This window comes from Carcharodon carcharias, chromosome 19 (assembly GCF_017639515.1).
Source record: "Carcharodon carcharias isolate sCarCar2 chromosome 19, sCarCar2.pri, whole genome shotgun sequence".
NCBI classification, from domain to species: Eukaryota; Metazoa; Chordata; class Chondrichthyes; order Lamniformes; family Lamnidae; genus Carcharodon; species Carcharodon carcharias.
This window is the reverse complement of record NC_054485.1, coordinates 73,610,517-73,633,766: the sequence shown is the minus strand read 5'-3', so window position 1 is coordinate 73,633,766 and position 23,250 is coordinate 73,610,517. Positions and strand designations below refer to the sequence as shown.

The window sequence follows — 23,250 nt, the reverse complement described above, 5'->3', positions numbered from 1 at the left end:
GGGGTTAGGTCATTAGTAAGACCACCGGCTCGAGGTCGCACGCCCCACTGCCACCAGACCCGGGAACCCACGTGGGGACGATGCCAGGCCCAGCACATGGTGCTGAGTTGTACACAAGCCTGGGAGCATGCGCGGGACGATACCAAGCCCAGCACATGGTGCTGAGGCGCACACGGGCCAGGGAACCCGCACGGGGACGATACCAGACCCAACACATGGTGCTGAGTCGTACACAGGCCCGGGAGCATGCGCGGGGACGATACCAGGCCCAGCACATGGTGCTGAGTCGTACACAGGCCCGGGAGCATGCGTGGGGACGATACCAGGCCCAGCACATGGTGCTGAGGCACACATGGGCCCAGGAACCCGCACGGGGACGATGCCAGGCCCAGCACATGGTGCTGAGGCGCACACGGGCCAGGGAACCCGCACGGGGACGATGCCAGGCCAAGCACATGAGTCGTACACGGGCCCGGGAGCAAGCGCAGACATGTTGCCAGGGCCGGATGATGTTTTTACCTCCATGCCGGTGTTTTCATGGTTCTGGGGATCAGGGTGGATTTGGGGTGGGGTATGCCTCCAGGTGGTGGGTCATCCTCCAGGCCTTCTTATGGCGCAGGGTCTCTCCCCTCCGACTCACCACTGCCGAGATGGCGGTGGCTGCTGGTGGCACCTCCCCTTGCAGGAAGATGGAGCAGTGGCAGAGGGGAGGAGCGGTGGTGCCAGCGACAGCCGCCTGGATGGTGCTGGTAGCCTTGGAGGCGGGGCAGTTCTTACAGATGTGTCCCACTTCCTTGCAGGCATGGCACCGCACGCCATCCGCAGTCCAGAAGACTCATAGGCAGCCCCCTCATATTCCACATTAAAGGCACCCTCCACACACTCCTCCTGGGCCAGGCAGACGAAAACCTGGCGCCAGAAGGAATACACGTGTCGGAGGGGACATCCTTGAGACCAAGTGGGATTGGTGCAACCCCTGACCTAACCTCCCACAGATGAGAGGTGAGGCTCACTGGGGGATAAAGGGCGGGATATTGGAAATGATGATCCTCTGGGCAGTGGCCTCCAAGGGGTCCACCGCCAGAAACATCCCACCCACAGTGAGTCTCTTTTATAGGGCCAGGTGCACCGCCTGCTCTGACCTCGTACATCTTCGAGGCCACAACGATGGCCGAGTGGCCGACAACCCCAGCCATAGCCTTTACTCATGCCTTGATCGTCATTTCGGGATGGGTGTAGCTCTTCATCCACAGGGCCTTGGTGAGGAGTTGGAAAGGTGACAGGGCCACAGAAGCAGCTGCACTCGCATAAGATTTCTTGGGGGGCCTTGCCACTGGTGACGTCACTGCCTCCACAGTCACCCGGGAAGGCCCAGCTACAGGTGACCCTGTCGCAGCCAAAGGGGATGAGCCACACCCACCCTGAGCTATATATTCCACAATATCCCACTCTAAGGAGAGGGGGAAAGGATGGTGTAACCTCCCCATCCGGGAAGACGAAAAGAGAAAGGAGGGAGAGGGGTAAAGGACAGGGAAACACAGGAAGGAAAAGGTAAAGGGTAGGTGAGTATCACACAGTGAAGTGGAGTGTGAGTGGGGGGCCTCAATGTTCTTTCCATAGGGGGAGGGCGATGCCTTCACCAGGCAGGCGATGTCTTCACCAGGCAGCCGATACTGCCTGGCACACAGGAATCAGCCCTGTCCCTCTTCACCAGGAAGCACCAGCTATCTGGACTCAGACATGGTCAGAGTGAGACAGGGGGGTTGGCAAGATTTTAAATAACACTCACACCTCTTCTCCCCCAAGTCTCTGCAGCAGTCTTCTCTCCTCTCTCTACAAAACACACAACTGCCTTCAGCCCCCACCAAACAAAAGTCCAGACACCCACCTCGGATGTTAAACCAAATAGTCCTTGCCTCCTGGTCTCCCTATCCTGCAGCAGCAGCACCTCCTCTCTCTCTCTTTCCTGCAGGCCTCAGGCCCTCCAGGCCCCAAACAACAGAGGATGGAAGAAGGCTTGAGAAAACGCAGTAACACAATAATTGGAACAGCCACAGTAAAACAGCTGCAGGAACAGCCACTGGAAACCCCACAGCAGCAGGGACAGCCACTAGAAACCCCATAGCAGCAGCAGCAGCATCAGCACAGCCATCACCAAGCACAACCACAGCAACAGCACACAGTTCAGGCAGTAACAAGCTGCAGCTGAGACTAATCTGGATCTTTTCCCCGCCCAGATGAAATTACATTGTTTCATAATTTGCCATGGTGAGATTTGAACTCTTGATACTCTTTCGAGTACAAACCTGTTTCCATCTGTTTCAGATGAAGTTACATGTTTCACAGTTTGCCATTGTGAGATTTGAACTCTTGATACTCTTTTGAGTAAACATGTTTCCATCTGTTTCAGATGAAGTTACATTGTTTCATAGTTTGCCATTGTGAGATTTGAACTCTTGATCTTGGGGTTACAAACCCAGTACCATAACCACTTGGCTATTTAGGCCAAGCTCTTTGAACTCTTGATCTTGGGGTTACAAGCCTAGTACCATAACCACTTGGCTATCATACCAGAACTTGAGACTAATCTGGATCTTTTCCCTGCCCAGATGAAATTAAATTGTTTCATAATTTGCCATGGTGAGATTTGAACTCTTGATCTTGGGGTTACAAGCCTAGTACCATAACCACTTGGCTATCATACCAGAACTTGAGACTAATCTGGAAGCACAGCCTGGGCACGGGTGTTAATCACTTGTACATAATGTTCACTATTGTCAATAAACTCCCAAGAACTCCCTGCCTTTGGCTCCTTATATTCTGATGAGCAGTGTTCATGTCACTCAGATGTGAAACCTTTCTACACAAAATAAGGCAGGTGTCTCAGTCCAGGGCCTCTTCCCTGTGCTTTGTTCAGCCTTCAGACCAAAGTGATGGTCCGGCCTCACGCTCCCTGGACACATTACTGATATCTGCACCTCGAAGGTGCTTGTCGTTGTTGCCAGAATGGCGTGGGCAGGTGTCACAGAGTTCCATCATTCTCTCAGTGTGCTCTCAGCACCCTTAAGATGGGGCTGGCCCCCATCTCTTCAGCACCTGTGACCAGTGATGCTGTGCTCCTGAAGGGCTCAGGTGCTGAACATGGACAAAGGATCAGGTGCGTTTGAAGTTTCATGGCTGCACCTCGATGATATAACCCTGATCACAGAGCACAAGCGAGTTGCCCATGGCCAGGCAGGAGTCAGACATTCTCAGATGCAATGTGAGGATCTCACTGCATGTCTTCATCATCCTCCATAAATCTAGCAGCTACGAGGGCCTCCCGAGTGCGCCTGCCTTGTTTGGCCAGTACAAGGGTTTCATCATCGTCTTTGAGGATCTGGTCATCCTCATCACCGTCGACATCCTCCTCACTGGAGGAGACCTCCAGATCCTCCTCAGCCAGCTCTTCTCCCCATTGCCAGGTTGTGAAGGACGCAGCAGGCAACGACAATGCGTGACACCCTCTGTGAACTGTATTGCAGGTTCCACCATACCAGTTCAGGAAAACGAAACCTCATTTTCAGCATCCCAATGATCTGCTCCACCAAGTTGCGAGTTGCAAATGAACCTCGTTATACCTTAGCTCCGCTGCTGTTTGAGGCCACCGCACAGGTGTCATCAGCCACATCCTCTGTGGATAGTCCTTGGCCCCGAGGAGCCAGCCCTGCAGTCTCTGTGCACCCTGGGAGACATCAGGGCTCTGAGTCCTGCTGAGAATATAGGAGTCAAATACACTCCCTGGGAACCATGCTCAGACCTGTAGGATGCGTTTGTGGTGGTTGCACACCAAGCAGCACATTCAGCAAATGGAACCCCATAGTTGGCCACATGTTGTGACAGAGATCTGAGCGCCATGTGAGTCGCAGTGGATGGCACCTTGCACTTGTGGGAAACCTAAGTTCTGGGAAAATCCAATCGCTCTTGCATCCTGGCTCTCCTGGTCCCAGGCGAAATACACAAAGTTGTGTGCCCTCGTCAAAATGGCAACCGTGACCACATGGATGCCTTTGTGGTTGGAGGCTTGTGAGATCGTACAGAGGTCACCTGTGGAGCCCTGAAGGTGCCACTGGTGTCAAAATTGAGTGCAACTGTCATTTTCATGGCCACTGGCAGTGGATGCCCTCCATGTCCCCGTGGCGCTAAATCCTGCAGCAGCTGGCAGATGTGACCAGTTTCCCAGAAATGTGCACACTTCGGCGACACTGGTTCTCGGTCATCGACAGGAATGAAAGGCAGCATCTATTGATCCTGGGTCTAGCTAGGCCCTGACCAACAACAGCTCGCTGTGGGTCTTCGGCAGCGTGTGCAGGAGCTGCAGCAGCCCCTTCTTCCAGAGAGTGCTGCTCCCCACTCTGTGCAGCCAGACGCCTCAGTCGTTCTCTTCTCTATCATCTTCGTTCTCTGTACACCACAAGGCATTCAACTAGCTCACCAGGTTCCATGATCCTAATGTACTCAGGATGAAAATAAGAGATGCATGGGTTGGCATGGGTATACTAAGAACCTCTCTTGGTTAAGTCTGAAGGCCACTTAACACGTCCTGGAGAATGCTAGTCACTTGGATGGCCAGAGATTAGTGTGCTGCACTGCTGCTCAAAACCCCACATTCCTCTGCCCCACTCCACCCGATCGATTGGTGGCAGCTTTGCCCATTGGACTGCAAGCTGTGCTCTCAGCTTAGGCGCAGGCATTCCCCTAACCCGCATTGCAAGTCTGCACTGTTAGCTTGAAACATGGGGAGCTCCAAACTGGGGTGATGACATTGCAAGGGGCTGTGAGCACCTCCACCAGTGACTGCTCCATGGCCAGCTTTAGCGAGGAGATTGTACAATATGCCCAGTCGTCCAACTGTTCTGCAGTCCACTAAAAACCTCATTAGTTTGCAGTCTGTGCCCAAGGGGTGAAAAGCCCTGGAGCATTTGGTGACACTTGGATGCCTCTGCATTGCTTGAGTGGGCAGATCAACTAGAAGCCTGACTCCAATCATATCAATGGCTGTGCCTGAACTGTCTCAGTTGCAGAGCAAAGGTCACTTTATACAAGGCATCCTAATGCGTGGCTGCTTCCCTCGCCCATCCCCGTGTGCTTATGCGTGACCTTTAACCGCAGGGCCACCTTTGCCCCCTGCCCCATAGTTGCCTCGCCCGCAGGGCACCTTTTGTCATCCCCCCAACACGCCTCAACCTTGAAGTCCAACAGGCGTTGCATGTGAGCGCTCCGCACATTACTGTGTACTCACCTCCAAGTTCCCCTCAAAGTGCAGGTGACCAAGTGCATGCCTTTTATATGTTGTAAAACACCTTGGCATACAATCACACCGATGTAGGCGGATGATCCAGCAGCAGGGGATGAGTCCGGCAGGCTAGCCTTATAATGATACGCTGATGTATTACAATGAGGTTCCCGATGTCTGTTAATAGAAATATGCCTGCCATGGATGTGCTGAGCGGACAATTGCAAACTTTGAGATACCGATTTTTGGCCTTCTCGCCATATTGTCCGCTCATGCCACCAAACATGCCCGATGCCAGTGGGCACGGACAATTCTGCCCAAGGTATATTCCCCTGAAGAGGAAAGGCAGGGCAAACTCATCTACAAGGTGTCTTGATAGGCACCTCAAGTACCATAACCTGCAGGGCTACAGACCAAATGCTGGAAAGTGGGATTAGGTTGGTGGTTTATTTTTCAGCCAGGACAGACAACATGGGCCTCTTTCTGTGCCGTAAACTTTCAATCACATCCAAAGATCTCTGGATGACAGAGATAGAGATTAAGATGAAGAGGGAAATAGTGTGCTTAGGACAGATGTCAAGTGGAGAATAGAACAGAGAACCAGGCTGAATATCAAAGGTTCAGAGGGGGTTTGAAAAAGTAAATCAGAAGTAAAGAGAGAGCATGAGAAAATTCTGGTAGCTAACTTAAAAGAGAACAAAAAAGTCTTCTAAAGGCATATAATAGTAAGAAGTGGAGTGGGCCAATTAGGGACCAAAAAGGGATTTCTGCCTGGTGGCATGAGACATAGCTGAGGTATTGGATGAATATTTTACATCTGTCTTTATCAAGGAAGATGCTGCTGCCCAGGTCATGGAGAAAGAGGAGTGAGTTCAGTCCTTGTAACAGGAGAACCTTGGGTGTTAAGAGATCTTTAGAATTCCCTCCTTAAATCTCTCTGCATTTTTATCTCTCTCCCCTCTTTTAGAACCCTCCTTAAATCCCACCTCTTTGACCATGTTTTTGGTCATCCCTTCCTAATATCTTTCTTTGTCTTGGTGTTAATTTTTCTCTGATTACAGCTCTATGAAACACTTTGGTATGTTTGACTATATTAAAGTGCTCTATAAATAAAAGCTGTTATCCTCTCACATTCCCTCCAATCCTCAAGGTACTGATCTGGAGTACAGGCTGTGGATATTGATTGGCCTCTAGTGCTATGTTCGAGTAGCCATTCAGCAGACCTAGATAGTAAATGTTGAGAGACAATGGAGACTGTCACAGCCAAGACACCTCCTGCCCCTCCCCTGACTTCTCAGTTAGGGGCACAGATGAGGAACGGAATTCCTGGCTGATTCTCCCCCTCCATAGACCAGAGATACTGAGGCTAATTGAAGTGCCTCCATTACCACCCCAGGAATGGCTCCGCCCCTGGATACTTGTGCTGATAGATCAGAAGCTGAAGCCTTTCTAACCACTGACATCTGATTGCCTTCTTGGCCAGACTGAGAGTCAGTGAATGATTTGTAACTGATGCTGCACTGAAAGGATGCTGAGTTTATACAGGAGCTTCTATACATATTGATGTCTTCTTTTGGTGATGTTTGGCGATCTGGTCTAAGGTTAAATTGGCCTTCTTGAAATGAGTGGACTGATGGTGGGGGAGGTTCGAGACAGACACCGTAGAGACAGACAGTGCTTTGGAACGACAGCTCCCCTGTGTAAATACAGTGGGGGGGGGGGTGGGAAAACAACACAGACAACTCTCAGTGTAACGGAAGGAGGTGACCTGGCTCCAAGTCTGTGTGGAGGCGTCGCTGTGTGGCAAGAGAGGAGTAGGTGAAACAATCCTGTCATGCGTCACATTGGAAGGATTTGTCTCCGTGTGGGTTCACTAATATTCCAGGAAGTCCAACAACTTAATAATGATGGCATTGTTACAGAACTCTGATAGGGTTTCTCCCTTGAGTGAGTATATTGATGGACCAGGAAATACACTGAGTGTGTGAGAGCCTTGTCACACCTGAAATGATTTCTCACTAGTATGGATCTGGTGATTCAGCAGATCAGGGAAGTGGGTGAAAGCCACAAACATCTCACCTGAAGAGTTTTTCGCCTGTGTGAATCCTCTGGTGTCCCAGGAGGGTTGAAGATGCACAAAAGTTTTGCTGCAAGCCACACATTAAAGGGTTACTCCCCTGTGTGGATTGTCTGATGGCGCAGGAGGCTCGATAACTGCGTGAAGGCTTTGTCACAAGCCTCACACCTGAACGGCTTCTCCCCTGTGTGAGTGCGTTGGTGTCCACGGAGATTTGTTAAATGCGAAAATGATTTGTCACACACCTCACAGGTAAACGGCTTCTCCCCTGTGTGAATGCGTTGGTGTGCACGGAGGTTTGATGACTGCGAGAATGGTTTCTTGCACACATCACACACAAATGGTTTCTCGCCTGTGTGAATGCGTTGGTGTGCACGGAGATGTGTTAACTGCGAGAATGATTTGGCACACACCTCACACTTGAGTTGTTTCTCCCTTGTGTGGATCCTCTGGTGTGTCAGGAGTTTGGCCGATTTGGTGAAAGACATCTTACAAACCTCACACTTGAAGGGTCTCTCCCTGGTGTGAATCCTCTGGTGTATCAGAAGCTTCGTAGATGTAATGAAAGCTTTATCACACACCTCACATTTGAAGGGTTTCTCTCCTGTGTGAACACTTTGGTGTATCAGGAGCTTTGTAGATGTAATGAAAGTTTTATCACAAACCTCACATTTGAAGGGTTTTTCTCTGGTATGGATTCTCTGATGGACCAGGAGGCTCGATGACTGTGTGAAGGCTTTGTCACAAACCTCACATGTGAATGGTTTCTCCCCTGTGTGAGTGCGTTGGTGTACACGGAAGTTCGATGACTCAGTGAATGATTTGTCGCACACTGTGCACATGAATGGTTTCTCCCCTGTGTGAATGCGTTGGTGCATGCGGAGGTGTGCTGACCGCAAGAAGCATCTGTTGCACACCTCACATGTGAATGGATTCTCCCCTGTGTGAATGCGTTGATGTCTGTGGAGGTTCGATGACCGTGAGAATGGTTTGTCGCACATCTCACATCTGAAGGGTCTCTCCCCTGTGTGAATGCGCTGATGTTTCAGCAACCTTGTCGATATCGGAAAAGTTTTATCACAAACCTCACACTTGAAAGGTTTCTCCCCTGCGTGAATCCTCCGATGGGCCAAGAGGCCTGATGACTGTGTGAAAGCTTTGTCACACACCTCACATTGGAACAGTTTCTGGCCTTTGTGCATATGTTGGTGTACACGGAAGCATGATAAACGCAAGAATGATTTGTCACAGACCTGACACGTGAATGCTTTCTCCCCTGTGTGAACACGTTGGTGTTTTAGGAGATTTGATGACTGTGAAAATGATTTGTTACACTCCTTGCATGTAAATGGTTTCTCCGCAGTGTGAACATGTTGGTGATTTACCAGACCTGATGACTTTGGGAATGCTCGGTTGCACACCTCACACTTGAATGGCTTCTCTTCCATGTAGCTCTCCTTGTGAACAGTTCTACAACAAATGCCCCTTATGTGTTAGGAGATCATACGAGCCTATGGAGCCCTCCTCACACTTGAGCAGTCTCTCACCTGTAGGAATGAGTCAGTGGTTCATGAGGCTCGATGAATGATTGAAGCTCTCACCAAACTTGGAGCCACTCACACTTCTTCCCAGCCTCACCCTGATCAATCACCCACAGCTGAACATTGAGAAAGGTTGGTTCTGATGGAAATTCTGCACTGACCAGTTTCAGATCTGATGATATGTCAAAGCTCCCTTAACCCAACCAATTTCCAGATAACAGTTTCACCTATGTTCTCTGTGTTGAGCAATGCTGTGAAGGGACTGGATGTCTTCCCACAGTTGTGCAATTATGCAGTTGTTCCTTGGGCGATGGTCAGGACCTATCTGTGGTGTCTATGCTCTCTGTATTTTCTGGTGTAGGACGGTGCAATTCTTCTGTAAAACAGGAAAATGAAACATGATTTCCTCCAACTCCCTCTCATCCTTTGCTGAAGGGGCTGACTCCTTAATTTGAGACTGTTCCACAGAGAGTGCCAGCCTGCTATTCCCCTGTGTGGGGGATTAGAGACAAATCTTTTCTTTTTGCTCACTTGACTGTCACAAACCCTCTGTTTCCAGCAGGGAAACTAGATAGTGACCAGGAGCAGACAACATGGCTACTTTCTTTCTTGCTCCCAGCCCCCATCTTCCCAAGCACCATGAGGACAATGGAAAAAACAGTCAGGCAGAGTGTAAAACGGGCTCTCAATTTACTATGAGCTCAAGTTGCGCTGCCGAAGACCAGTTTTACCCTTAGAGTATGTGTTTAATATAGAAAACACTCAGAAGAAATGTTAATTCAATTAGGATTTGAAATTGTTCCCCTTGTTCTCCAAAATTATTTGAAGAAAACACATTGGCTTAAAATAAGCCATTGAAAGTCATTTCAATAAAAGTGTCTCCAGGTATAACAAGTGAATTGCTATGCTGCTGGATTAACAATCCAGAGATTGAGAATTCAAACCTAACCACAGAAAGCTACACACTTGGAATTACAGTGCAGAAATGGGCCATTCGGCCCAGTTGTTCGATGCTGGTGTTTATGCTTCACACGAGCCTCCTCTCACTCCTCTTCATCTAACCCTATCAGCTTATCCTTCTGTTCCTCTCTCACTTGTGTGCTTATCTAGTTTCCCCCTAAAGACACCTTTGCTATTCCCCTCAACCACTGCAAGTTGTGAAGGTGAATTTAATATATTTTGGAATTTGTGGAGTAGAATAAAAACAAACTGATGAAATTTTTCAGGTTGTCCGAGAAACCCAAATATTGTCCTTCAGGGAAGGGAACAAGCTACAACTGCCTGGTCTGGTTTACATGTGACTCCAGTCCCACACAACATGGTTGACTCTGAACTGCCCTCTGAAGTGGCCGAGCAAACAATGATAAACAATCAATACAAAGTCCAATAGTAAGAGGAAAATCAGATAGATCTGGACAACCCTGGCATTGTGTCAGAATAAGATTAAGATGACCTCAGCCCAGTCAAATCTGTGAAGGTCTGAGAACAAGTACCCAAGTGAGGAGAGCTGCCCCACAGTCTAGTCAAGTAGCAGTGATATTCACTGAATCGTAACAATCTGGAAACATCCCAGACTCCTTCGTCACTATCCTTGGGTATGTCCCATCCCACTGGCAGGTGGGGAAGTCTCAATATTGACTTCACGGAGTCTCATGGCTTCAGGTCAAACAAGTTGAAGGAAAATTACCACTCCCCTCCCAACTGATCAATGAGTACTTCATCATGTTAATCATCAGTAGGGAAGTAGACTAAGGACAAATCCCAAAACTGAGTATCCATGAGGTGCAGCGAGCCATCAGCAGCAGCAGGATTATATTCCACCACAATCTCACAGCCTGGCACAGCCCTCATTCCATGATTATCATCAAAAGACATGTCAGGAGCAGCAATGACTCCCTCTCTGCCACATGCCTCTCTGCCCATTGCCTCCTCTCTATCTGGGCTGAGATCAGGAACTACCCACAGCCCCACCACCCCCCCACCCCATCCATGCAGGGAGGGGGACTGCAGCCTGACAGTGCATCCTTCAGTGCTCCTTGACACATTGAGTTTGAACTAGTATGCAGCCATTCCTAGAATTACCTGGAAAAACTCAGCAGGTCTGGCAGCATCGGCGGAGAAGAGTTGACGTTTCGAGTCCTCATGACCCTTCAACAGAAGTAGGTGAATCCTAGGAAGGGGTGAAACATAAGCTGGTTTAAGGTGTGCGTGTGTGTGGTTTGGTGGGTGGTGGTGGTGGTTTGGGTGGGGGGAGAGAAGTGGAGGGGGGTGATGTGGTTGTAGGGACAAACAAGCAGTGATAGAAGCAGATCATCAAAACATGTCACAGACAACAGAACAAAAGAACATATAGGTGTTGGTGATATTATCTAAATGAATGTGCTAATTAAGAATGGATGGTAGGGCACTCAAGGTATAGCTCTAGTGGGGGTGGGTGGAGCATAAAAGATTTAAAAATATTTAAAAATAATGGAAATAGGTGGGAAAAGAAAAATCTATATAATTTATTGGAAAAAACAAAAGGAAGGGGGAAGAAACAGAAAGGGGGTGGAGATGGAGGAGGGAGCTCAAGACCTAAAGTTGTTGAATTCAATATTTAGTCCGGAAGGCTTGTGGTCTGTCCGCAAGAATGACCCAAACCTCCCTGTCGCTTGCCATTTTAACACTCCACCCTGCTCTCTTGCCCACATGTCCGCCCTTGGCTTGCTGCATTGTTCCAGTGAAGCCCAACGCAAACTGGAGGAACACCTCATCTTCCGACTAGGCACTTTACAGCCTTCCGGACTGAATATTGAATTCAACAACTTTAGGTCTTGAGCTCCCTCCTCCATCTCCACCCCCTTTCTGTTTCTTCCCCCTTCCTTTTGTTTTTTCCAATAAATTATAGATGTTTCTTTTCCTACCTATTTCCATTATTTTTAAATATTTTTAAATCTTTTCTGAGGAGGTTACAGAGATAGGGTGGTGGGAGTTCTTCGAGGGATTTGAAAAAACAGGAAACATTCAGATCACAACACACAGACAGAACTGACCATTTACAGTCCACAGGATAATAAGCAGCTCCCAATACACACAAACACACACACACACACACACACACACACACACACACAGAACTCCACAATAGGAAATCACTAAGAATCCTCAGACACCCTGCACCTTGCAGATAATTGCACCTCACCTTCTCTGATTCAGTAATGACCCACCAACAACAGCCTGAACATTAACGTGGATATTATGGGATGCAAAATTCTGCTCCTTCGCTCACCATCTCCTCACTTGGTTTTCAGTCCCTACAGGAAGTGAACCAGCTGTGGAAGAGGAAGAGGAGAGAATGGGCAGAGTGGGTGGGCTCTCTGATTGACGTCTCCCACAGCCAATTCAAATATTTCTAGAGCAACATAAGTTTCCCGAAAAAAATCTGAAATACCTGGAAAAACTCAGCAGGTCTGGCAGCATCGGCGGAGAAGAGCAAAGTCGACGTTTTGAGTCCTCATGACCCTTCAAGAGAACTAAGTAGAAATTGGAAAGGGGTGAAATGTAAGCTGGTTTAAGGGGGGGGAAGAAGGGTGGGGGGGTTGTTGGGACAAGCAAGCAGTGATAGGAGGAGATAATCAAAAGATGTCACAGACAAAAAAACAAAGAGGTGTTAAAGGTCGTGATATTATCTAAAAGAATGTGCTAATTAAGATTGGAGAGCACGATAAGCAAGGTAGCTCTAGTGGGGGGTGGGGTGAAATAAACCATGGGTGGAATACATTTAAAAATAATGGAAATAGGTGGGAATAGAAAAATCTATATAAATTATTGGAAGAAACAAAAGGGAGAGGGAAGAAACAGAAAGGGGGTGGGGATGGAGGAGGGAGGTCAAGATTTAAAGTTGTTGAACTCAATATTCAGTCCGGGAGGCTGTAAAGTGCCTAGTCGGAAGATGAGGTGCTGTTCCTCCAGTTTGCGTTGAGCTTCACCGGAACAATGCAACAAGCCAAGGACAGACATGTGGGTAAGAGAGCAGGGTGGAGTGTTGAAATGGCAAGTGACAGGGAGGTCTGGGTCATGCTTGCGGACAGACCGAAGGTGTTCTGCAAAGCGGTCACCCAGTCTGCGTTTGGTCCTCCAATGTAGAGGAAACCGCATTGGGAGCAACGAATGCAGTAGACTAAGTTGGGGGAAATGCAAGTGAAATGCTGCTTCACATGAAAGGAGTGTTTTGGTCCTTTCAAACTGACAACATCAGTGTGGGATGTGTAGCCTCGGGTGTATTTGACAGATCAGAAGAGGAAAACCCACAGCATCCAAGGCAGCGATGATGTGCAGTGATGGGTTCAGCACGTGCACAGGGAGAAAGGGGCACAGGAGAGAGAGAGGGGAGCACAGGAGAGAGGGGGGCATGGGAGAGGGAGGGGTACAGGAGGTTTAGAGGCATGGGAGACGGTGCATGGGAGGGAGTAAGAGAGGAGATTGAGCCAATCTTTGGGGACTGGCTTGTGTGTCTGGGGGTGACTCTGACTTGGGGATTTTGGGTATGTCTTGGGGAGTGACAGCTGGATTTGTGGAGTGACTTTGGCAACGTCTCTGTGCTCTGGGATTCACTCTGTGCTCAGAGAGTAACACTGTGCTTCGGGAGTGACTGTGACTTGAGACTGACTCCAGGGTGACCAAATCTGAGAAAACCAAATAAGGGACATTTAGACCATGGGACCTGGGGGGTCGGCGGGAGGGGGGTTGCTGCTTTGAGCAGGATTTGCAGTGAAGGTAAGGAGGCAGGAGCAGTGAGAGCGGGAGAGGGTGGTGAGACCGGGGGTTGCTCTTTGACAAAAGGAAGAGTTGCCCAACATGCAACCGAGTTTCTGATGAAAGGTCATCGCGAGCCGAAATGTTAACTGTTTCTCTCCACAGATACTGCCTGACCTGCTGAGTATTTGCAACATTTTTTTTTGTTTTGATTCTAGTTTTTAAAGCACAGAAAGATCATTTGGCCCATCTACTTTCTACTGGTGTTCATGCTCCACATGAGCTTTCTCCCTATTTTATTTCACTCTATCAGCAGATCCTTCTATTCCTTCCTCCCTCATATACTTACTGGCTTCCTATCAAATCCATTGAAACTATTTACCTCAACCATTCCCTGTGGGAGCAAGTTCCACATTCTAATCATTCTCTAGGTGAAGAAGTTTCTCCTGAATTCATTATTGGATTTATTTCTAGCCCCTAGTTTTGGACTCCCCCTCACAAATGGGAACATCTCTCCATTTACCCCCAAATTCTTAATTTTATACTTCATCATTTTAAAGGTTTTTATCATGTCACCCCTCAGCCTTCTTTTTTCTAGGGAAATGGGGATCCGCCTGTTCAATCTTACCTGATAGTTACAATCTCTCAATTCTGAATATTATCCTGAAAAATGTTGATGGGGGGGAATAGAGGGTGAAGGGGGTCCAACGGGGGTTCCCGCCGCCCGGGGGCTGGGATTTACAGGTGCGCACCTCCAATTCCAGCCCCGCCCACGTGACAGCCGCTCGGTCTCGCGCTTTCTCAGATTCGAATCCCCCGAACGCTGAGCGCCAACCGCCGCTGCGCGCGTCAGAACACCAACTCCCATTAGGTTCCGCGGGCTGTGTTTCCCTCTGATTCCATCCTGCCGCTCCTCACTGCGCAGGCGCGGGGCCACATGCTGCTAAGGGAATGTAGTTTCCGCTGTCTATCTGCAACAGCCGGGAGGAGCCCTGCATCGATAAAGTCGCGCCCTCTCGTCTCCGAATGGCTGCATTGAGTGATTGAGTTAATTACGGGTGGGATTGCAACGAGTTCGATCGCTCAATGGCTGTGAGAGACATCAATCTCCCACTCTGCCTATTCTCTCCTCTTCCTCTTCCACAGCTGGTTCACTTCCTGTAGGGACTGAAAACTAAGTGAGGAGATGGTGAGTGAAGGAACAGAATGTATAACAATTACATCACATAATATCCACACTAATGTTCAGGCAGTCTGACTATCCTGTGGGGAATCCGGTGTGGAAATGCCCCTTATGCTGTGTGAGAAGATCCAGCTGAGAGAGCTGTTTACTGGGTGCTTTGTGCTGAATTGTTTGACTGGAGCTGTGTGTTGGATATTGAGTGTGTTTATTGGAAGCATTTCCCTTCTGATTTACAGGCTGAGTTTTGTTGCTGGGTCATTACTGAAAATGAGAAGGTGAGGTGTAATTATCTGGGAGGTGCAGAGACACATTTATTGAAAGTTTTTTTATGCCTTCTTTAAAGATTTTACCTGAAGGCCTTGGCCTTTCCCAGAACTTGGGCTTGGATTTGATAGTTTTGCCCAGTGCTGTGGCTGATAGCTAAATTTGGGATGTGCAGTCTGAGCGAGTGCAGTGTATCTAATTTCCCAGGATAAACCAGAACCCTTGTCAGCTACACTGAAGCAATATTTTCCTTAGCTTCTAGCACTTCCTGTCCAGTCTGTTTTCTTCAAATAATTTTGGAAAACAAGGGTGAGAAATTTCAAAATCCCCATTAAATTAATAGTTCTCCTGAGTGTTTTTTCTATTAAACTCATTTGCTAAGGGTAGAACTAGTTTTCACCAGCACAACTTGGACTCATAGTGAACTGATAGCTGATTTTACACTCTGCCCAACTGTCTTTTCCATTGACCTCACAGTGCCTGGGAAGATGGGGGGGGCTGGGTGGAGGAAATAAAGTAGCCACTGGTCACTATCCAGTGTACCTGCTGGAAACAAGGTGTGTGACAGTCAAGTGAGAAACTTATCTCCTGACTCCCCATAGCCTTTCCACCATCTACAAGGCACAAGTCTGGAGTGTGATGCAATACTCTCTCCTTGCCTGGATGAGTGCAGCTCCCACAACATTCAAGAAGCTTGACACCATCCTGGACAAAGCAGTCAGCTTTATTGGCACTCCAACCACAAACGTTCACTCCCTCCACCACCAACGCATAGTGGCAGCAGTGTTTACCATCTATAAGATGCACTGCAGCAACTCACCAAAGCTCCTTACACAGTCCTTTACAAACCCATGACCACTACCATCTAGAAGGACAAGGACAGCAGATACATGGGAACACCACCACCTGGAAGCTCTCCTCCAAGTCACTCACCATCCTCACTTGGAAATATATCACTGTTCCTTCACTGTCACTGGTTCAAAATCCTGGAACTTCCCCCCACCACAAACTGCACTGTGTGTGTACCTGCACCACATGGAGTGCAGCGGTTCAACAAGGTGGCTAACTACCACCACCTCAAGAACAATTAGGAATGGGCAATAAATGTTGGCCTGACCAGCAAAACCCATATCCTGTGAAAGTATAAATAAAAAACTAAGGAATCAGACCGTCAGCAAAGGAGGAGAGGGAGTTGAAGGAAATCATGTTTCATTTTCTGTGTTACAGAAGGACTGTTTGTACTACACCAGAGAATACAGAGAGGATAGACATCACAGATAGATCCTGACCATCACCCAAGGAACAACTGCACAACTGTGGGAAGACATCCAGTCCCTTCACAGCATTGCTCAACAGAGAGAAGGTTTGGCAGTGAAACCATCATCTGGAAATCAGTCAGGCCAGGGGAGCTTTGATATATCATCAGATCTGAAACTGGTCAGTGGTGTGGAGCCTTCCATCAACCAACCTTTCCAAAGGTTTGGCTGTGGGTGATCAGTCAGGGTGAGGCTGGGAAGAAGTGTGAGTGGGCTCCAAGTGTGTTGAGAGCTTCAACGGTTGATTGAGCCTCGTGAACCACTGATTCATTCCTACAGGTGACAGGCTGTTCAAGTGTGAGGTGTATCAGGAGGATTTCACAGGCTTATAAGATCTCCTAATACGCAAGGTCCATCTGTTATCCCACCAGTAACACAAGGACTGCGAGATGGAAGAGAAACAATTCATATATGATTTGTGTGACGAAGTCTTCACACATTCATCGACACTTGGGAATCACCAATGCAGTTGCATCAGGGAGAAGCCGTTCGAATGTGAGATGTGTAACAAGGGTTTTGCACAGTTATCAGGCCTGGTGAAACACCGGCTCATTCACACAGGAGAGAAACCCTTCGTGTGTGAGGTGTGCGACAAATCATTCCTGCAATTATCGAGCCTCCACAGACACCAACACATTCACACCAGGGAAAAACCATTCCCCTGTGAGGTATGTGACAAATCATTCTCATCATCATCGGAATTCTGCACACACCAACGGATTCACACTGGGGAGAAACCATTCACGTGTAAAGTGTGTGAGAAATCATTCTCAGATTCATCGAATCTTCGCAGACACCAACACATTCACACAAGTGAGAAACCATTCGCATGTGAGGTGTGCGAGAAATCATTCTCCTCACCATTGTATCTCCGCGTACACCAACGCATTCACACAGGCGAGAAACCATTCACGTGTGAGGTATGTGAGAAATCATTCTCAATATCAGGGTACCTCCATAAACATCAACGCACTCACACAGGGGAGAAACTGTTCAAGTGTGAGGTGTGTGAGAAATCATTCACATCATCAGGGAATCTCCATAAACATCAACGCACTCACACAGGGGAGAAACCTTTCAAGTGTGAGGTGTGTGAGAAATCATTCTCATCATCGGGGAATCTTTGTAAACATCAACGTACTCACACAGGGGAGAAGCCATTCACATGTGAGGTGTGTGCAAATTCGTTCTCGACGTCAGCGAACCTCCGCACACACCAACGCCTTCACACAGGAGAGAAACCGTTCAGGTGCAAGGTGTGTGACAAATCATTCTCAACATCATCGAATCTCCTGGTTCATCAGAGGATTCACACAGGGGAGAAACCCTTCAAGTGTGAGATTTGCAATAAAGCTTTCGCAAAATCCACGAGGCTCCTGACACACCAGAGGATTCACGCAGAGGAGAAACCCTTCAGATGTGAGGTTTGTGAGAAGGCTTTCATCCAATTGTCTGATCTCCTGATACACCAGAGAGATCACACAGGAGAGAAACCCTTCAAGTGTGAGGTGTGCGACCAAGCCTTCACAAAGTCATCGACACTCGTGAAACACCGACGCGTTCACACTGGGGAGAAACCGTTCAAGTGTGAGGTGTGCGACAAATGCTTCTCAGAATCATCAAACCTCCGCAGACACCAACGCATCCATACTGGGGAGAAACCGTTCAAGTGCGAGGTGTGCAACAAATCATTCTCGCGGTCGTCTCACTTTCGTATACATCAACGCCTTCAAACAGGGGAGAAGCCATTCACATGCGAGGTATGTAATAAGGGCTTTGTGCAATTATCTAGCCTGTTAAATCACCGGCTCATTCACACAGGGGAGAAGCCATTTGCATGTGATGTGTGTGACAAATCATTCTCACAGTCATCGAGCCTTCGCGCACACCAACGTATTCACACCGGCGAGAAACCATTCCCCTGTGACGTGTGCAAGAAATCATTCTCAACATCATCGGATTTCTGCAAACACCAACGTATTCACACTGGGGAGAAACCATTCACGTGTGAGATGTGTGAGAAATCATTCTCGGATTCATCAAATCTCCGCAGACACCAACGCACTCACACAGGAGAAACCATTCACGTGTGAGGTGTGTAATAAGGACCTTGCACAATTATCGGGTCTGTTAAGTCACCAGCACATTCACACTGGAGAAGCTGTTCACACTTGAGATGTTTGACTGAGCCTTCACACAGTAAGCAATGCTCATGAAACACTGACACATCCACCCTGGGGAAAAGCTGTTTGAGTGTAAGTTTTGTGACTCAGCCTTCACCCTGTCAGAGACACTCGTGAAATACCAATGATTTCACACTGGGGAGCATCAGTTTAAGTGTGAGGTGTGTAATGAGGGCTTTGCACAATCATCAGGCCTGGTGAATCACCAGCACATTCACATCAGAAGGAACCATTCAAGTATGAGATTTTTTTGCAAAGCCTTCACAAGCTTTTCGAACCTCCTGGTCCATCAGGGATTCACACATGGGAGTGACTCTTAAATGTGAGATTTACAAATAAAATTCTCTTGAGGCCTTCAAACATCCTGGAACACGAATGAACTCACACAGGGGAGAAATCTTTCAAATGCGATGTTTGTAAGATAGCTTTAACACGCGTCTGATCTCCTGAAGCACCAATGGATTCACATGGGGGAGAAACTATTCAGGTGTGAGGTGTGTGACGAGACTTTCACAGTCAGAGCGTCTCCTGGTCTATCAACATGCTCAAACGGGAGAAACCCTATTGGTATGAGTTCCTTAGGTAGTAATGGAGATACCTCAATTAGCCTCAGTATCTCTGGCCTATGGAAGGGGGCAATCAGCCAGGAATCCCATTCCTGAACAGTGACCCCAGCTGGGAGGGCAGGATGTGTCTCGGATATGATGGTCTCCATTGTCCTGCAACATTCACTGTATTGTTGAGAAAGGAGACATGCTGTCGAAGTGTTTCCTCTTGCACTCATCAGAGCAATTCGAAAGAATCCCAAATTGTGAAGGGAACAACAATTTATAATGCATGAGAAGCAAGTGCCGATTGGTTAGCAAGTGTACTGTGGTAGAAGTGTTGCCATGGAGAATGCACCAGTAAGTGACAGTTAACTGTCAAGCTTTGTTTAATTTGAAACCAGGCAGAGTGACTCTGGTCAAGGAATTACCCTGGGGAATAAACCAGGGAATGGCTATACCCTGAGCTTTTGTTTACTTGGAAAAGACACAATGCTCTTTTCGTCTTCAAAGGACAGGGCCCAGTGTGTGAATATATGTAGCTTCTCATAGAATATATGTAGCTTCTGAACTTCTCTTCACAGTCGATTCAGTAGAATGCGTGGCAGGATTTTCCTCCTTTGGACAAGATGGAAATATCTCAATTGTTTCCAGTGTAATTTATCTCCCTTCTTGAAGATAGTTACAATTGTCTCATTCTCGAAGTCGGTGAGAGTTTTTTTCCTCCCAAAGCCATAGGATGAGTTCATGGAGTCTTGATGTGAGCAGAAGTCCACCAACTTTGAAGATCTCAGCTGGAATACGATCGGGGCCACAGGCTTTGTTGTTTATCATCTGTTTGATTGTTGCAGCTCTCCCATCGATGGTGACTCACCCATGGATTTACCACAGGCACTGGGGGATAGACTGGAAGGTATCAGCTGCCACTGTGGATTCATGGTTGAGGAGTTATTCAAAATGTTCTTTCCAGCGTTAACAGATGTCATTGTCATCCTTAAGAAGAGAAACACCATCCTGTGAATGAAGGAGATTTTGTCCATTTATCTCGATCTATTGATGGCCCTGAAATAAAAACAGAAAATGCTGGAGGAACTCAGCAGGCCAAGAAGCATCTGTGGGAATTTTTCTGCTGAGTTTCTGCAGCACTTTGTTTTTATTTCAGGTCTCCAGCACCTGTAGCACTTTATTTTTACTCTAGATGGCCCTGGTGGCTTCGAAAGAAAAGCTTCACATGTCATGATCCAGATACTGCTGGATCTCTCGGGCTTTCTTTTCCCAGCACATGTCCTTTATCTTCCGGATTTGTCTTTGGGCATCAGCCATGAGCGGTTGAAATGCTGACTTCTTGAGTTATGACCTTGGGTTGTTCTGCCAGACAATGAAGGCTGATCGCTTTTGTTCCAGGAGGAACCCAATGGTCCAGACACTGGAGTTTAGTACAGCTGACTTTATTTGATCTCACTGTTCAGGAATTGAGTTGGACGTGTGAAGACTTTCCAAATTGGTCGTGAGCTGCACCTGGAATTCCTCTCTTCGGTCAGGCTGTTTTAGGGCTGAGACATTGATGATCTTCCTCTTGGACTTTTGAGCCTTGTAATGTCTTGGTGCTGGGTGGATGTTCATCACCGATCGAACAAGTTGATGATCTGTCCAGCAGGCATCAGTCCCCCACATGGATCGAGTGATACAGACATCACTTAGAACTTTGACTTGGCTTTAGATCTTCCAGAGGAATCTCCAACTTGGTCTTTGCTCCCAGACAAACCCAAGAAAAATGTCGAGAACAACACCAGGAACTCTTCATTACATTCATCAACGTGATCAAAGTATTTAACTCAGTAGATTGTGAGGCTCTGTGGATTGTGCTCCAATGCTTCATGATGATATGACTGCAGCTGTCTTGAGTGGGAGATCTGAAACAGAAGCCTTCAAAATCCAGACTGGTGTCAAGCAAGACTGTGTGATAGCCCCTATTCTATTTACAATCTACCTGACAGTGACTATTCACCTCATCAAAGATCAACTGTCCTCTGGTGTCAGTATTAAATACCATCAAAATGGGAAACTCATTTTCCTCGATCACCTCCGTGCCAAAACTAAACTGACTACCATAGATACACATGATCTACAGTTTGGAGATCTCTGCAGTGTTGTTGTCCACTCCATAACAGAATTGCAAACCACTCTTGATCTCTTCTATTCTGCATTTGTTTGTATGATGAAAACAAGCTCCATGATGTGCCACTAAATATCGGTGTCATTTCTGACCATTGGAATTAGGAGTCAGTCTAAAGCACAGAGATTTTAAAGAAACTTCTGTCTGTAGTATTCTGAGAGTTTCCTGTGGTGAGAGTGTGTGTGTATTAGTAAAGTGAGCCAACTTTCAGGAATGGGTATGGGGTAGAATCGGACTCTGCTTTAGTTGGTGATGTGAATTATAGACAGATCCTCTTCAGGTGACGGGTGTTTGACTAATACCATGGGGGATGTTTGTACTCTCCTGTCTGGGAGGACTACTATCCTGAGTATGGTGAGGGACTGGGGAGGAGTCTCTACAGACCTGAGATCCCTTAGCCCATCGTACCTCAATGTAATGACAGTGTGATATGTTCACCTTGCACTCTTCTGAGATTCACTTCATGTTCTGGGAAAGATCTTGAGTCATTTTCAAATGCTTTGTTATTTTGATTGATTTAAATTTCGATGTAAACTGAATACTCTGTTGTTTGCATGTTGCTTTATCAATCATCTGTATAGATTTATAACTCTCAATAAATTCACTTTTTTATCTGATTTGTCAGCATGGTGTGTTCCTATTCACTGAAACAGGAGCCTATAGCAAGAGTCCTGTACACAATATATTGGTCAATGTCACTGTGGGCTGGTATACTTTATCAATTTCCAGTTCACAGGAGGCAAAATGTTTCCCTAAGAAAGAGAGAAAGGGAAGAATTTTACTGTATCCGGATTTTACCCTCCTGCTGAAGTCAATGGAATTTAGAATGGCTCGCCACATTTTATGGCCCTGTCCCCACTGTGATGGGACCGAAAAATTCCAGCCCAAGTTTTGCCTTTATATATCAACTTTCAAACTCAGGGCATCTGTAAGCACTTTACAGCCAATGAAGTGCTTTTTGAAGTGTAGTCATTGTTATAATGTAGGAAATGTGGCAGCCAATTTGTGTACGGCAAGCTCCCACAAACAGCAATGTGATATTGATCAGATAATCTGTTTTTGTGATGTTGATTGCGGAATCCATGTTGGCCAGGACATCAGGGTTTGAACATATTGTCTGAGCCCCACACATTCTGGGCTCCCTGTACAAATCCCACCTACCATTTATTGAAACACGTTGTAAAATGAGTAAAGGAATTATCCTGTGGATGTTTACACACTGCATTGATCATGAAGCCAGTCAGAGCCCTCTGTACAACCCTTATATGAAACTGCTTCAATTGGTCACAATTTTTAAGTAAAGGTTTGCTTTCATCAAAGAAGAGCAAAATACTGCGCTGGCAATCTGAAATAAAAATAGAAAGTGCTGGAAACCTCCGCATTTCTGGCAGCATCAATAAAGAGAGAATCGAAATTCATGGGCAGGACTGGAGTCTTAAGTCCGGTGGTGGGTGGGAAAGTCGGTGTGATTCCTGCTGGGTGACAGGATGTTTAAACACTTGCAATCTTCCACTGTTGAGCTCATTGGCTATGCTTCTCGCAAATGCATAATTAATCAAGCAGGAAGGCACCACCCCTCATGCTGTAAAAGATCCTGGTGCCATATTTAACATATGAGCATACAAATTAGGAGCAGGTGTAGACCACTCAGCCCCTCAAGCCTGTTCCGCCGTTCACTAAGGTCATGGCTGATCTGATTGTAACTTCAACCTCACATTCCCACCGACCCCCAATAACCTTTCACCTTCTTGTTTATCATGAAGCTATCTAGCTCTGCTTTAAATATATTCACAGACTCCCACTGCCTTTTGAGGAAGAGAGTTCCAAAGACTCTGAGAGAAAAAAAATCTCCTCTTTTAAATGGGTGACTGTTTATTTTTAAACAGTGACCCCCAGTTCTAGATTCTTCCACAAGAGGAAACATCCTCTCCACATCCACTGTGTCAAGATTCCTCA

General features: G+C 47.3%; 2 protein-coding genes and 1 pseudogene across 3 annotated transcripts in view; 1 reads left to right on the top strand and 2 right to left on the bottom strand.

The window, feature by feature from the left end:
- The window catches only part of LOC121291937 (zinc finger protein 91-like), a 299,051-nt gene that overhangs the window by 193,498 nt on the left and 82,303 nt on the right, over positions 1–23,250 (bottom strand). The window lies entirely within an intron of this gene.
- On the bottom strand, positions 7,314–12,197 carry LOC121291927 (zinc finger protein 271-like). 2 transcript variants are annotated; one of them, XM_041213603.1, is made up of 3 exons: positions 12,075–12,197; positions 10,976–11,063; positions 7,314–9,269 (listed from the first exon to the last, which is right to left on the bottom strand). In XM_041213603.1, the coding sequence occupies exon 3, from the start codon at positions 8,798–8,800 to the stop codon at positions 7,445–7,447; it is 1,356 nt and encodes a 451-aa protein (XP_041069537.1). In that variant the 5' UTR covers positions 8,801–9,269; positions 10,976–11,063; positions 12,075–12,197; the 3' UTR covers positions 7,314–7,444. The 2 variants fall into 2 exon arrangements, with proteins under 2 accessions (XP_041069537.1, XP_041069538.1); XM_041213604.1 differs by lacking the exon at positions 10,976–11,063 and having other exon boundaries at positions 12,075–12,099.
- Positions 14,686–21,906, top strand: LOC121291924 (annotated as a pseudogene).

Bases quoted from the DNA above. Each gene is read 5' to 3' on its own strand.
- LOC121291927 (XM_041213603.1), bottom strand. From the start codon at position 8,800: ATGGAAGAGAAGCCATTCAAGTGTGAGGTGTGCAACCGAGCATTCCCA.